The following is a 14129-nucleotide window of genomic DNA, read 5'->3' as shown; positions in this document are numbered from 1 at the left end:
CCGGACCCCTCTGCTGCCCAGAGCAACCCCGGAACTCACCCGAAGTCAAAGGGCCACAGGGGACGTCATCAGGTCCCGTGACCTAGAACGCTCTCCTTTCCAGAACTCCAGTGCCTTCTTGGGGAGATCCCTGCAGCTCCCTCCTACCCCCTTCCACACCCTGAGGACAGGAGGCCAGGGCGGGCGGCCAGCTTTCACGCTTTGCTAGAACGCTTGGCCAGCAGGGGTCCTTGCGGGTTTGCAGCCAAGGAAGCGGGCCGGGTCTGTGCCAGCCAGAGTGCCAGGCCCTGAGGGACTGAGGCAGAGCAGCTCCACAAACTGCCCCTAACCTCGAGCTTCAGGGGACAGACCTCTGCCAGTCCTGCTCTGAGTCTCCCTGGTGGGCTCCAAACAACCACCAGCTCTCCCACTTTGCTCAAGGCTCCCGCCTGAGAGTGTCTTAATTCAACCCTCCTTCGCCAAGTTCAGAAAAATAAATACTTGGGAGACAGCGGAACTCTTTTGACAGGGTGTGTTTTAATTTGCCTCTGGCACCGCCGCGTCTCTGGAACCTTCCGCGGTGGCAGAGCCATCCGGGGCCCCTCGCTCCGAAAGAGGATTTTTCTCTCTGATATTTTCGTTTCAAGCTAGCATTGGCCTTTCCCGGTCATAACGGACACAGGGCTCTGCTTCCAAGGGGTCCCGGCTTCGACATCTTGAACCAGAAGCCTCATTAAATCTGAAAGTTAAGTTCGGAAGGACGAGCATAGCTCCCGGCAGCCTATTTGGGCTCGAAAGCTGGTTTTCTGGAGTCACCTTCAACGTTCTGGCTCCCCTCCTGCATGGGGGTTGAGAAGCCCTCTCCCGGCCCCACTGCCTCTCAGAGGAGCCCAGGGACCAGAACCCAGAGGGGCTTGGTGCACGGGGGTTGGGGCTGGGGCCCAGGTGGTGGGGAAGGGCAGGGGGCCTGGGGACTGAGGTCCAGGGGCAAGAGCCCATAGGAGCCAGGGGGCCCATGGTCCAGAATGAGGGTAAGGTCTGGGGCCCAGGGGAATGAGGGTCCAGGAGGAGGGTGGGGTCTGGGGTCCGGGGATCCAGGAGCCTGGTATCACACAATGCCTGTCTGCAGAGACGAGGCTTACGGGATGGAAACGTCCAGAGGAAGGCCCAGGCAGACCCCAAGCCTCTGACACCTCAGCGGACTCAGTTTCCCTGCAGGTGGTATGCTGGTGCCTGGCCTAGACGCCTGGCACTTGCCTCTACCCAAGGAGGGCTCTGCATGCAGGCCCCAGGACCCTGCCTGAGGACGGTTTGGGCTGCAGAAGCAGTCTCTGCTTGCCATCAAAGATACACACTGAGACCCGAACGTCGCCGGTGGAGTCAGGCCCCCAGGCCCAGGACGGGGAGAGGAGAGATGGATGGGCACAGCCGGAGGCCGGGGGGTCGCGTCCAGCAGGGGGTGAGTGGAAGCCAGAGCAGAGTCCACAGCTGTTCCCGACACATCTGCACAGCACATGTCACTGGGCAGACAGCGTGCGCCGGGCTCAGCCCTCCGGGCTAAGCATTGCCCTCTCCCCCGATCTTCTCAAAGAACCGCCACAGGAGGGGGTCCAACTGCCCTGTCCTGTCCCCGGCCACCCCTGGGCAGGGTGGCTTTCCTGATCGGCCTCAGAGCCGGTGACAAGGTGCAGCCTGGAGCACATTCACCCCAACCCGGCGGTCGGGAGGTGTCCTGAGGACCAGCACCCACCACGGGCTGGCCCAGAACACCCTGGTCCTGCAGGCAGGGGAGGGGGGAATCTGGGCACGATCTCCCGGCGGCCTCTGCACACACAGAAGGCGAGGGGCAGACACAGCCAGCTTCCAAGTGGACATCAGCCCAACCGAGGAAGGGCTTTGACCCAAACCAGAAGGTCCACGCCAGCTGGCAAACTACGTCGGGAGGGGTGTTTCAACAAAAAGCTTGGCCCGGAGCCCTGGGAGTCTGTTACTGGGGGCCACTGGACTCCTGGCGCCCCTGTGAGCCCCCTCGCCTCTCACTCCGGAGACCCAGCAGGGCAGGACGGGGCTGTCTTTGCGGAGCCACTGCTCAGAGCTGATCGCTCATCTTTGTCCTGGATGTTTGGTTTCTGCAGACCAGCCAGTAATTAAAAGCACCAATTAATCTGTGAGACCGAGCTGGGGTTCCCAGGATGTGATGCCAACTGCTTCAGGCTGGCTCGATGAGAGGCCCAGGTCACGGCGGCAGACACACAGGGGACACGCCGTCCCTGGGGCTCACGGGCCCATGTGGCCCGCGCCCGGTGCCTTTCTCTGAAAGTCTGCACAAACTGTGGACGTGGCCTCCCTGGCTGTCCAAGATGCGGGCCAGGCTGAGGGTAGGCAGAGGGTAACACAAGGAACAAGAGCGGGATACCGTCCTCCATGGTGGCCTCCTCAGCAGCCCTTCCTTCCCATTCAGCCTCTCCAGCGCCACACATGCACACACACGTGTGCACACACGCAGGTGCACACACACACAGGCTTCCTATGCACCCCTAGAAGCCAAGGGCTGGGGAAGTTGGGGGCCCTTTGCCTGGAAGAGGTGTCCCTGGGGCCCTCCAGGCCCAGACTGGCCAGGTCTTGTAGGCTCTCAGGGTGCACATCAGCCTACACTTCCCTCTTCCCAGGTGCCCTTGGAGCCTCTGCCAGGGGCCTAGGTCTAGAATCTTCACGTACATCAGCCATCCCGTGCTCTAGGGTCTCAGGGCCTTTGTACATGTTGTCCCCCACTACCCCCACCATGAGGGAGTGGCCTTTCCTCTTCAAGCAGTTGGAACCTTCAGGTCTCAGCTTAATGTCACCTCCTCAAAGGTGCCTTCCGGGACCCCCCACCCCTCCCCCCAGCATGGTGAGTGTCTCAGCTCCATGGTGTTTGCCCACAAAATCCCCTGGCACAAAGCAGGTGCTTCATCAATCCCGGTGAAGACAGGAACCAACCACAGCCACACCCTGGGACCCACCCGGGGCCTGCCTACCAGCTGAGGACATGAACTGAGGGCAGCACTAATGCAGGATGAGTCTGGAAAGCACACTAGCAAGTATTACAGGCCTTCCAGAAGGCCAGGAGGCTGTGGGGCACTCCTGGAAGCCACCCCATGTGTGTGCGGCCGGCCCTGGGCTGACGAGCTGGCACCTGGGTGCCGCCTTGTGGGGAAGTGCACACGTATGCTCTCGGCCAGCCGGGGGTCAAGGCCTGGCAGGATAGGCGCCTCCCCAACCATTCTGCGGGAGCTGTGGGCTGCACGTAAATGACAGGCGCTCACCGGCACCCCTCCCAACCCCCAGGGTGCTCAGTGCAGCCCAGGGGACATGAGGGTGGGTCCTAGGACCACACACCCTGCACCAGTGTGTGACCTGGGTTTGGCACTCCCCCAGCCCGGCCTCTACCCTCCGAGGATCCCAGTGGCCACCTGTCCGGAACTCTCTGTGGGCCGGCAGGAAACAGCGAGAGGCTACCTTACCTGGTGTCCCCAGTGCAGCCCGGTTTCATCGTCCTTGGAAAAGCAGGGCTCTTCATGAAAACCCAGACATGGTGCCCAATGTCACACTGGGTGCAAGGAGGGATGGGGTGGGGCGGGGTGTGGAGGGGGGAGAGAAGGAGAGTCTGGGCCAGGTCCGTCAGCCTCGACACTCCATGAAACTCCTGCTTGCACTGGCAGGGGGCAGTAAGTTCAAGTTCTGTGGGTGCCCCCAGGAAACCTCCCCTTGGGCCCTCCCTGAGTCCTCCAACTGCACAGTGGGGACCCCAAGTGGAGGGCAGGACCTCTGAGGGGAAGCCAGCACAGGCCAGTAGGTAAGGGTGTTCCCTGGCAGGTGACAGAGCAAAAGGAGACCAGACACAGGACAGGAGGCAAGAGGACAGACCACTCCCAGAGGCTCTGCCTCTGCCATCAGGTGCCCCCCCCCCCCGCCCCCAGGGCTGTTCCCCTTAGATGCAACACCCCCAGTGGCACTTTCCCATAAGGCAGGAGATCAGGTTCCCTGGGCAGCAAAGCCCACTGAGAAAAAAAAAAAAAGGAGCACCTTGGGGTCACCTGCAAGTGGCAAAAAATCTGGGCAGGCAGGTACTCCCCCTCCCTCTTAGGCCCTGAGGTGTCCCCACACAGGCACCTGCATGTTTTAGATGCAGGGCTGCGGGGTCCCTGGGCAGCCCCAGGGCCCGTGAGGTGAAGCCTACGTCCCTAGATGGGCAGCTGGCCCAGGTATGAAACCTCTTCTTCTCTGAAGAATCTGCAACCCAGGGGGGCAGGGGCTGGGGGAGAGGGTGTCTGGGGGGGGGGGGGAGGGACGGACGCGGTCAGAGGTTCGATGGCGGCCCCTAAGTTGGAAAAGGTGCACAAGAGAGATGCTTCAGCCCGACCCACGCACTAACTTTCGACTCGGAGTTTTCTGGTAACAGACCAGCGCCTTCTGCTGCGGGAGAGACGGAGAGCCGACGTTATTCCTCCGCAGCGGCCGCCACTGGCCCAGGCATCCACAACTCCGAAGAGGGGCGCGCGCCTGGGGGACCCGGCTCCCTTGCCTAGGGTCACTGAGGGCGCGCGGGCCACAAGCTCGCAGCCGCACGTGTTCCCACTCGGCCACCCGAGGGCCTGTGGCGAAGCTCTGGGCGGCCGGTCCATCGTCTCCCGGCGGGTTTGGCGAAAGAATCTGAGCCGCCCTCGGGGACTGGCAGGCCCAAGGCCAACTCGCGGGGGCGGCCTCGGGCGGGGACTCCGAGCCGCGGCCCGGCGCTAGCGTCCGGAGAAATGTCCCCTCTCCGACCCCGCCGCCCCAAGCCGGGCGGCACAGCCCACCCCCTTCCCTCCTGGCTGGCGCTCCCATCTCCTCCACTGCAGGCGCCCGAGGCGGCCCTCACTTCTCCAGACCACCCAGGGCCGCCCGCCCGACGGCCTCGGCGCTGCCCCCCCCCCCCCCCGCTCCGGGTCACGCCCGGAAGGCCCGAGGCCCCCGCGTCCGGCCACGCCATCCGCCGGGCGGCCCCAGGGACTCGCAGCTAGGGTCAGCCCAGTCCCTGCCCATCGCTCCCGTCCCCCCCCCCCTCCGCTGCCTGGTTCCTGGGGCCGCGCCCCCGCCCGCGCCTTCTCCGCTCACACCCGGACAGGGCGGGGGACCAGGGATCGCCCAGCTTCGGGGCGCGGCCTTCGGGCGCGCTTTACCTGGACGTGCGCGGCGCGCAAACTCAGGGCGCGCTGGAGGATCCTGTCCGGCGCGCCGGCCCTGCGGGCGGGAAGCCCGGGCTTTGAAGCTACGCGGCCGAGCCAACCCTGCCCGGGGCCGCGGGCTGGCAGCAGTTGACCCCGGCGCCTCGGGTTTGCGGGCGAGACGTCGGGGCTCAGGACCGGCTGTGGCGAGGCGCTGGCGGACCCGCCTCCCTGCGGAGCGGGCTTTCTCGGGCTGGGCGAGGGGGCCGAGGGCGGGACGCGCAGGAGCCGCCGCGCGCCCGGCAGAGGCACCCGGAGCGCCCCGCCGTTCCGGGTCCCAGACCCCTTTTCCTCCCCGCCCCTGCTGGAAAGGGGGCCCGCGGCGCGGGGCGGTGCCGGGAGGGGCGCGCGGGGGCGCAGAGGGAACCGCGGCACTTTCTTTGTGTGGGGGAGGGGCGGGCAGCCGGGCTCCGCCCCCCGGGGGCAGCGGGGCGCGCGCGGGCCAATGGGGACCCGGGCAGGGGGCGGAGCCTCGCGGCCGCCACTTAAAGAAACTTGTTGCGGGTCCTCCGCCGGGACGGAGCTTCGGCGGCGGCGGCGGCAGCGGAGGGGCCGGGGTCGGGCTGTGGCGGCGGCGGCGGCGGCGGCGGAGGGGGCACGCAGGTCGGGCCACCGCGCGGCGACCTCGGGTCCCAGAGCGGCCGCAGCGCAGCCCGAGCAGCGGCCCCGCGGGTCCCGGTGCGCGCCCCTCCGCGCGCGGCCCCGATGCTGGACATGAGCGAGGCCCGTGCCCAGCCGCCCTGCAGCCCGTCCGGCACCGCCAGCTCCATGTCGCACGTGGAGGACTCGGACTCCGACGCGCCGCCGTCGCCTGCCGGTTCCGAGGGCCTGGGCCGCGCGGTGGGCGCGGGGGGCGGCGGCCGGGGCGACGCGGCCGAGGCGGCGGACGAACGCTTCCCGGCCTGCATCCGCGACGCCGTGTCGCAGGTGCTCAAGGGCTACGACTGGAGCCTGGTGCCCATGCCGGTGCGCGGCGGTGGCGGCGGCGCGCTGAAGGCCAAGCCTCACGTGAAGCGGCCCATGAACGCATTCATGGTGTGGGCGCAGGCGGCGCGCCGCAAGCTGGCCGATCAGTACCCGCACCTGCACAACGCGGAGCTCAGCAAGACGCTGGGCAAGCTGTGGCGGTGAGTGCGCGGTCCCCAGGCCCCGGGGGCGGGGACGGGAGCCCCAGCCGCGCGGGCGGGCCGGAGGGGGTCCTGGGGTTCGCAGGGGCTCTGGAGGTGGCCCCACGCCCGGCCTCGGCTCTGCTCCCAGTGGCTGTTCCCAGGGCGAGTTCCAGCGGACAACCGCCCTCCGGCCGCGTTGACTGCCCCCCCCCCCGGGGTACGCAGGTGGTCGGGGCCACAGAGGGCTGCAGGGCGAGCACGCAAGCCCTAGCGCACTCCCTCCCGCCAACAGCCTGCGGAGAGAGGGACCCCACCTGGGATTGGCCCCCAAGCCCGAGGCCTGTGCCTCCCTGAGGAAAGGTGGCTTCTGTCCAGAAGCGGGAGGCGGTATCAGGCGAGGTGGTGCTGGCTGGAGGCGCCCCTCTTTCTGAAGGGCTCCCCTCCACTCTGACCGCCATGTGCAAGAAGTCAAGGCAGACGGAGGGGGTGCATGTCTGCCCCTCGGGCACCTTCCCGACAGCTGCTGCATCGTCTGCCCGCGCTGCGCCCCTCGGCAAGGAAAGTCTGGGGATGCAAGAGTGGTCGGGCACAAGCATGCTTTGTGCTCACTTGGGCATGGTGGAACCGGACGCTTGTGCAGAAAGTAGGGCCACAGCAGGGCTGCTTGCTGCTCAGAGCAGCCCGTCCCCACCAAGGGGGGTCTCCTTGGGTTCACATGGATGGCTTTGGGTTCCGGGCGCCGGTTCCCGTCTCCTGCTCCTCTCCTCGTGAGCGGGCCCTGGGAGTTTGCACGGATGTCCTCTGTGCCCTGTCCCACAGGCAGTTGGAGGTGAGCTCCTGGAAGGGTTTGAGGGGCCCGGCGTGTGTTGTGAGCCTCAGCGAGGACCACTGGTTTAGCCAGTGTTCCCGGAGGTCTGGGAAGCCCAGATGCCCACGGAGTCCCTCCCCGCTCGTTGCTCGTTCCCGGGAAGACTCGTTTGATCCTCGTGTGTTCTCAGCTGGGTTCTGCCTCCTCCCCCGCCTGCCTTAGAAAGCCCCAAAGGGAGGGGACTTACGCAGTCTGGGGGCAGAAGGAAGTAAGAAGATGATGGAGATGGAAAGCTTTGGGTTTCGTTCCAGCACGTTCCTTTGACCCTCAGCAGAAGTCCTCTCTGGCCCGAGCCCCCGTCCTCAGAAAGGGGGGCGCCCGCCTGGTGCCTGCTGAGGTGCGGGAGCACACACAGGCCTCCCTGTGGGCGTCGGGGGGGGGGCGGCGTGGGTGCCCTCACCGTGCCACCTCTGCCCTTGGTGCTGCAGCTTGCTGAGCGAAAGTGAGAAGCGCCCCTTCGTGGAGGAGGCGGAGCGGCTACGGGTCCAGCACAAGAAGGACCATCCGGATTACAAGTACCAGCCGCGACGCAGGAAGAGCGTGAAAGCAGGCCAGGGCGACTCTGACTCCGGAGCCGAGCTGGGCCCCCATCCCAGCGGTGCCGTGTACAAGGCGGACGCGGGCCTCGGTGACGCGCACCACCACGGCGACCACACAGGTGGGCGCCTGGGGCCCCACAGCATTTGCCTGCCCCAGCAGGAGAAGTGGGGGGTCTGGCATCCGCTGTGAGATGCGCAGTGGGGTGGGGAGCAGGGGCTCGCTCCCAGGGCTGGTGTCCGCGTCGCCCCAAGGTCCCCCGTGCACACGGGGGTCTGCTTAGCCCCCTCTGAGCCCTGACGTCCTCACAACTTTTCCCTGGTCGGGTGCCGCATGACGTGGGCGTTTTCTGCTCCGCCTGGAGGCGTTTCTGCTTCCCCTGGCCTTTCTGCGGGTGCTGACCCAGCACTCACTCGTGTCCCCTGTGCGGTGGTCAGCAGCCCAGCCTCAAGATCAGACGGGCTGGGGGGGAGCCCGGCCAGCCGAGCAGTCCCCGGGGAAGCTGGCTACTGCCGCGAGCCTGGGGGAGAGTGAGCTTTGTGTGCGTGGCCTTGTGGTCACGTGCAAGGGGCCGGGCACTTCCTCTCCTTTCCCCCATCTTGGTCTTCTGGGGTAGGGGTGGGGGCCTCCGTGGCCCAGCTCTTCCTGCAGAACAGCGCTTAGCGGAATTTCCTCGGCCGAGCAGTGAGGTCTGGGTCTGGCTCTGCTGGAATTTCTGGGAAACGTACAGAAACAAAAAGCCGTTGATTTCTACCTGTGGCAGTCAGCGGGCTGGTTTTCCTCCTGGGTGTGCGTCGCCAGCCGGCCGGCCCCCCACAGAAGGGGCATTCATGCCTGAAATGTGCTCTGTCCCCAGGGCAGACCCACGGGCCGCCCACCCCGCCCACCACCCCCAAGACGGACCTGCACCACGGGGGCAAGCCGGAGCTGAAGCCGGAAGGCCGCCGTCTGGCAGACAGCGGGCGCCAGAACATCGACTTCAGCAACGTGGACATCTCAGAGCTGAGCAGCGAGGTCATCGGCAACATGGACACCTTCGACGTGCACGAGTTCGACCAGTACCTGCCCCTCAACGGCCACTCGGCCCTGCCCGCGGAGCCCGGCCAGCCCGCCGCCGGCTCCTACGGGGGCGCCTCCTACTCACACTCCGGGGCAGCCGGCCTCGGGGCGTCCCCTGTGTGGGCCCACAAGGGAGCCCCGTCGGCCTCGGCGTCGCCCACCGAGACGGGCCCCCCGCGGCCGCACATCAAGACGGAGCAGCTGAGCCCCAGCCACTACGGCGACCAGTCGCACGGTTCCCCGGGCCGCGCCGACTACGGCTCCTACAGTGGCCAGGCCAGCGTCACCACGGCGGCCCCGGCCGCGGCCGCCAGCTCCTTCGCCAGCTCGCAGTGCGACTACGCCGACCTGCAGGCCCCCAGCTACTACAGCCCGTACCCCGGCTGCCCGTCCAGCCTCTACCAGTGCCCCTACTTCCACCCTTCCCGTCGGCCCTACGCCTCGCCCCTGCTCAGCGGCCTCTCCGTGCCGCCCGCCCACAGCCCGCCCGGCAACTGGGACCAGCCTGTGTATACTACCCTGAGCAGACCCTGAGGGCGCCGTGGCCCGTGGGGGGGACTGGCGTCGGAGAGGGAGAACCTTTATCTCAGCAAAGACAGAGCCTCGGGTCTTCCGGAAGGGGTGCAGAGGGAGAAGAGACGGCGGCTCCGGGCAAGGGCCTGCTGACGTCTGCGGGCAGCCACGCTTGGAGCCCGACGCCCCGTTGCTTCCAGATCTCCCCGCTCCCTTCGGCCAACAAAGCCCTCTTTTCCTTGTCGCTCGCTCTTGGCGGTGACTGGTGACTGCGCGGGGGACGGCCGTCGGGCCCTCTTCCCTGCAGACAGCAGCCCCTTGGTTTTGCATCTCAGTGGACCCGAGGCAGCCACAGCACAAAACAAAAAGGAGGGACGAGGCCTGGGGGTTCCGGCCGCCCGTCTCCCGGGGTCCCCGCCAGCCTCGCGCCGGGAGCCCACGGGACCAGCGGCATCCGCAGCCTGGCGAGAATGCGTCTGTGGGAGCAGACCTCTGGGGACCAGCCCGTCAGCTGCGAGGGGCTCCCACAACGCAGGCTCTACCCAGCGAGGTTTGGCTGGGACTAACGCTTCCCTCGTTTTATTTTATTTTATTTTTTAAGTTTTGTTTTTGAAGCTTAAACACGTTCGATTTGTTTTGGAAGCTGTTGAAACGTATTTATGTTCTGTATTATTTTATCTTTAATTAAGTAATTTGTGCAGAAAGTAGGATTTCAGACAAAACGGAGGCCGGGTTGCTGAGCTCCAGGGCCAGGAGGACGCGTGGGGTGGGGGCCCTGGGGCTCCAGGCCCCGGGGAGGTGGCCGGGACCCTGAGCGGGGAGAAGGGATTGCCTCGTAGTGTCTGTGCCCGGGTTGGGGGTGCCGTGGCACCCGTGTGAGGTCGAGGCTTAGAGGGCATGGGTGTCCCTGGGCTCCACCCCTGCTCACAACGGTGCCAAGCTGGGGACGGGGTGGCTGGAGAGGCACATTAATCTCGGCTCTTAGGACCCAGACGCCACCTACAAGCTGTGAAACTAAAACCTTCTCCACTAAGTGTTTAGAGTCTTAGCTTTAGACGAATAATACCCGATTGACGCGTACCTGCTTGCGCTGCGTGCCGACCAACGGTAATCGCCTACTTCATGGAAACTTGTGCCTTTAAAACTTTGTACATTTGAAGACATCCGAGAAGTTGCTTCTTTTTACTTTTTCTACTTTTTCCTACCTTTTTCTAGAAAAAAAAAAAAAGAATTTGTTTTGCATATCTCTTTCTGGGGGTGGGGGCAGGGAACTACAGCACACTCATTTTTATGCAAAATCCGTTGTTCCGCGTGGAGTTTGGGCTTCCGCTGTCACTTACCTGCTGTGTTCGGCTACTTTCTGACCAAGCAACGCTAACTTTTGTACAGTCCAATTTGGTAAAATTAAAAAAAAAAAAAAAAAGCTTTTTATCTACTCAGGCTGCGTTTTGTGTGTTGCTTTCCGTAAGCCTGGCGGACAGGGGCTCCGCGAGAACGGGGTCTGGGTCCAGGGCCTTGGCGGAGGCAGGAGTGCAGTCTACCCCGAGCCCTCCTCAGAGGATTTGGGCATCTGGAGCCCCATGGAAGGCAGAGACAACGCTTCAACCCTGGGGCACAGCCAGGCCCCCCCCTCCCCCCCGCCCCCTGCAGGGGCTGTGTCTGGATTTGAACGGATCTCAGAGGCCCCAGGAAGCCGGCCATGCCGCCAGTGTCTTCTTTCCCCAGGGGCCTATTCAGTAGGCAAAGCGGGTCCAGATTCGGGGCCATGGTTTCCTCCCAGGCGAATCCCAGAGCCGGTTTCTGGGTGGCTGGCGGCATTTTTCGGGCGCTGGCGCGGAGCCAAGCTGGGAGCTGGGTGAACGGGAACCAGGCAGGGCCGTCTGGTTGGCCGAGTGTCTGCAGGGAGGGATGGTTGTGGGGGGCAACCGCAAGCAAGGGGGCAGCCTCACCCCTTGGCCGGGCCTCCCCGCAGCTGGTTCAGGGGCTGCGTGGGGCTGGGGGCACCCACCTCCAGGCCCTGCAGGTGCTTCTGGGGCATCTCTGGGCCCGAGAGGAAGCTTACACTTCTCGCGAGAAGCCAGCTGCTTGAAGCAACTCCCTCTGTGATTTTAACGGGGTGGTCCGGGTAGGGGGGCGCCCTTCCCGTCCCCTCGTCTGCCAGCCGCCCGCGTGGCTGCGATCCAGGGCGCGTCCCTCACCCCGCGCTGGAGAGCCACGTCCGGGGCCTGCCAAGAGTAGTGTTTGGGAAGAGCTGCCCGGATTTACAAGGGTTCGTGAGGTCTGGGGCGTGCCAAGCCTCCGGGGCGAGGCGGGGTCTGGGAGGGGGCTGCAAGCCAGGCTCACGGATGCCCCCGAGGAGCCAGTCCAGCACATCCTGCATCCAGCCAAGGGCAGTCCGGGTCCATATGGGCCTCCAGGCTCTCACGTGGACACCCCAAACCAAGGAAAGCCCCTGCAGCCGGCTCCCTGATGGAGGGAGTGAGGCTGCCCCGTTGCCGCTCTGGGGTTGACTCGGGCCCTGCCAGGTTACCGAGGGCTGGGGTCCCGCCAGGTTTGTTTGGACTCGGAGGGGCTCCTGCGTGTTAACTCCCCAGAGGCCCGGGCCCCTCTTCCCACCAACCTGATGGTGCGAGGGCCCTTTTGGCCCCTGTGCCCCAGGCAAGCCTCCCTGGGGGTTCCCTGCGTCTGAGCTCACCGTGTCCTCTCCTCTCCAGACACCCCACCCCTCCCTGGGGGCCAGGCTGGTGGCCTCCCCTCCACAGCACTCTCAGACGTTGGAGGCTGAGCCCACAGCCAAGCGTTCTGGGGGTCACGGGGCCCCTGCTCCCCGAAATCTGGGTCCCCGGTGGCCTTGTGAGGAGGTGGTGAGGCGGACACCCCCGGGGGTCAGGGCAGCTGGGAGGGGTCCCCGGGACTGCCCTGGTCCGCAGGCGCGTGAGGGTTTTTCCAGCCAGCTCCCCCAGACAGCACTGTTCACAAGGCTGGCCTCACCCCTCCGGGCCCCAAGTCCAAGCTTGTCCAGAGCCCAGTTCCCACTGAGCGTGCTCCGTCGGCCCATCCTGGGGACGAGCTGGCGGGAAAAGTTCCTCATTTTTCATTTCCTTCCCCAGAGCTGAGCGCGTTGCCTCTGACCTCAGCTGAACAGAATGCCCTATTCAGAGACAAAGGGGAAAGGGCGTTTATGACCCAGACCCCGCTCTGATAGATTGGGAAAGCCCCTCCTGGTTCCGCGTATAATTGCTCTTCCTGGGACGACGTATCGGCTTTCAGGAGCAGACTTTCTGTTTGGATGTGAGTTCACGGCCGCGGTGGCTGTCAGCTCCGGGGAGGCCTGTGTCTCTGAGCCGCTGCCTGGGGGAGACCCGGGGCCCCCCTCCTCAGGCCTGCCCAGGGGAGAGGGGGGCGGTTTCCACACCCACCCTGCCTGCTTCGCATTTAGGGGACAGCACCCCAGGGCAGGTGTGAGACTCAGGGTCGTGGCCTGGTGCATGGACCCCGATCTTTCCCCCCCAGTGTCTGGCCCAGGGCCTCCAGGTCAGCCCTGGACAGAGGACCTTTATGGACCTCGTCTCTGGCTGACCAGGGCTGCAGGAGCCGTGGGCCACACGGCAGGGCTGAACCGACTTGTTTCCAGGCCACTGGACGTTAAAGTCTTTAGCACCCTGTGTGGACACCTGTCTGGGATACATTCCACCAGGCTTCATGGAAAACTGGGGCTGACCATGAGCCAGTGCTGCAAGATCCCCTCCTCCCACCCCTAGGGAGACCCCAGGTGCACACCCCAAGGCTGGGGGTCAGAGCTGCTGCCCCCCGGGACTCGGTAAGGACCCATTCCCAAGGGAGGGCCGTGTGTAACCACCCGGTGTCTGCTCCTCTGTCTCACTCTGGGCCAAAGCGTGCCTGCGTTTGGGGTCCTACATCCTGGAGAGAGCAGATGTGCAGACCAAGTCCTCCCAGGATGGGGCCGTAGAGGCCCCGGGGCGCCCCGGGGGCCGCGGGAGGCTTCCGAGGAGAAAAGTTGGGAAGGGAAGGAGCAAAAGGGGGAGACACGGGAGGCGTGGCCCTGCCTTCAGGTGAGGGTCCTCCTGGAGCTGCGAGCTCAGCGCTGCCCACCCCCAGCCCATTTCTGTCCCAGGAAGAGTGGGAATCGGGGCCCTGAGGGTTTCCCCGTCTCCTGCGTTCCCTGCTGGCCTGGGGGCTCCTGGCTGCCCGGCGGTGTTTGGGGGCGCTCCGTGAGGTCAGGACCTGGCTGGGACCCAGTGGCTGGAGGTTCTGCCACTCGCCACTGATCTCTACGTGCCTCCTCCCGTGACCATGTGACAGTGACGGCCTCGCCGAGGTGCTGACGTTGAAGCTGGCATGGCCGTGGCCAGCACACAGACACGTGACAGGTCCCTCCCTGCCCCGTCCTGCTGGCGGGCTTGTCCCTGGAGCCCTGGGGTCCTCGCTCCCTTCCCTCGCGGTGACCTGTTGCCTTGGCTGCCCCTAGCGCAGCCCCCCTGCCTCCCCCACCCACGCTGGGCTGCCCTGGGGGGGGGTCCCGTGTGCACCCCCCCACCAGCACCCCCACCAGCCCCAGCCTTCCCAGAGGGGCCGGGGCCAGAATTCAGTCCCGCCGAGGCTGGCTGCCGTGGGAAAGCGCAGGACACTTCCCGAGGCCTTTCCGAGAGGCTCCCCGACAGGACGGGAGCGGGAACAGCCTGGGCGGCTGCGGGAGCCCCGCTCACCAGGTCCCCCAAAGCCGAGGCGGGGCGGCACCCCACGCTGGGCGTGCGGCCGGTCGCCAGGCCCGCCGGTCCCTGCAAAGGGTTAAGGGGC

The 14129-nt window shown here is 65.7% G+C and overlaps 1 protein-coding gene across 1 annotated transcript; it reads left to right on the top strand.

The window, feature by feature from the left end:
• Positions 1–5873: 5873 nt before the first annotated feature.
• On the top strand, positions 5874–10694 carry SOX8 (SRY-box transcription factor 8). The gene is made up of 3 exons (XM_042971589.1): positions 5874–6352; positions 7631–7860; positions 8596–10694. Exons 1-3 carry the CDS (start codon positions 5931–5933, stop codon positions 9330–9332), a joined length of 1389 nt encoding a protein of 462 aa, XP_042827523.1. The 5' UTR covers positions 5874–5930; the 3' UTR covers positions 9333–10694.
• Positions 10695–14129: the final 3435 nt, after the last annotated feature.

This window comes from Panthera tigris, chromosome E3 (genome assembly GCF_018350195.1).
Source record: "Panthera tigris isolate Pti1 chromosome E3, P.tigris_Pti1_mat1.1, whole genome shotgun sequence".
In the NCBI taxonomy this organism is placed as follows: Eukaryota; Metazoa; Chordata; class Mammalia; order Carnivora; family Felidae; genus Panthera; species Panthera tigris.
The sequence above is the reverse complement of the archived record's forward strand: the minus strand, read 5'-3'. Positions and strand labels throughout refer to the sequence as shown.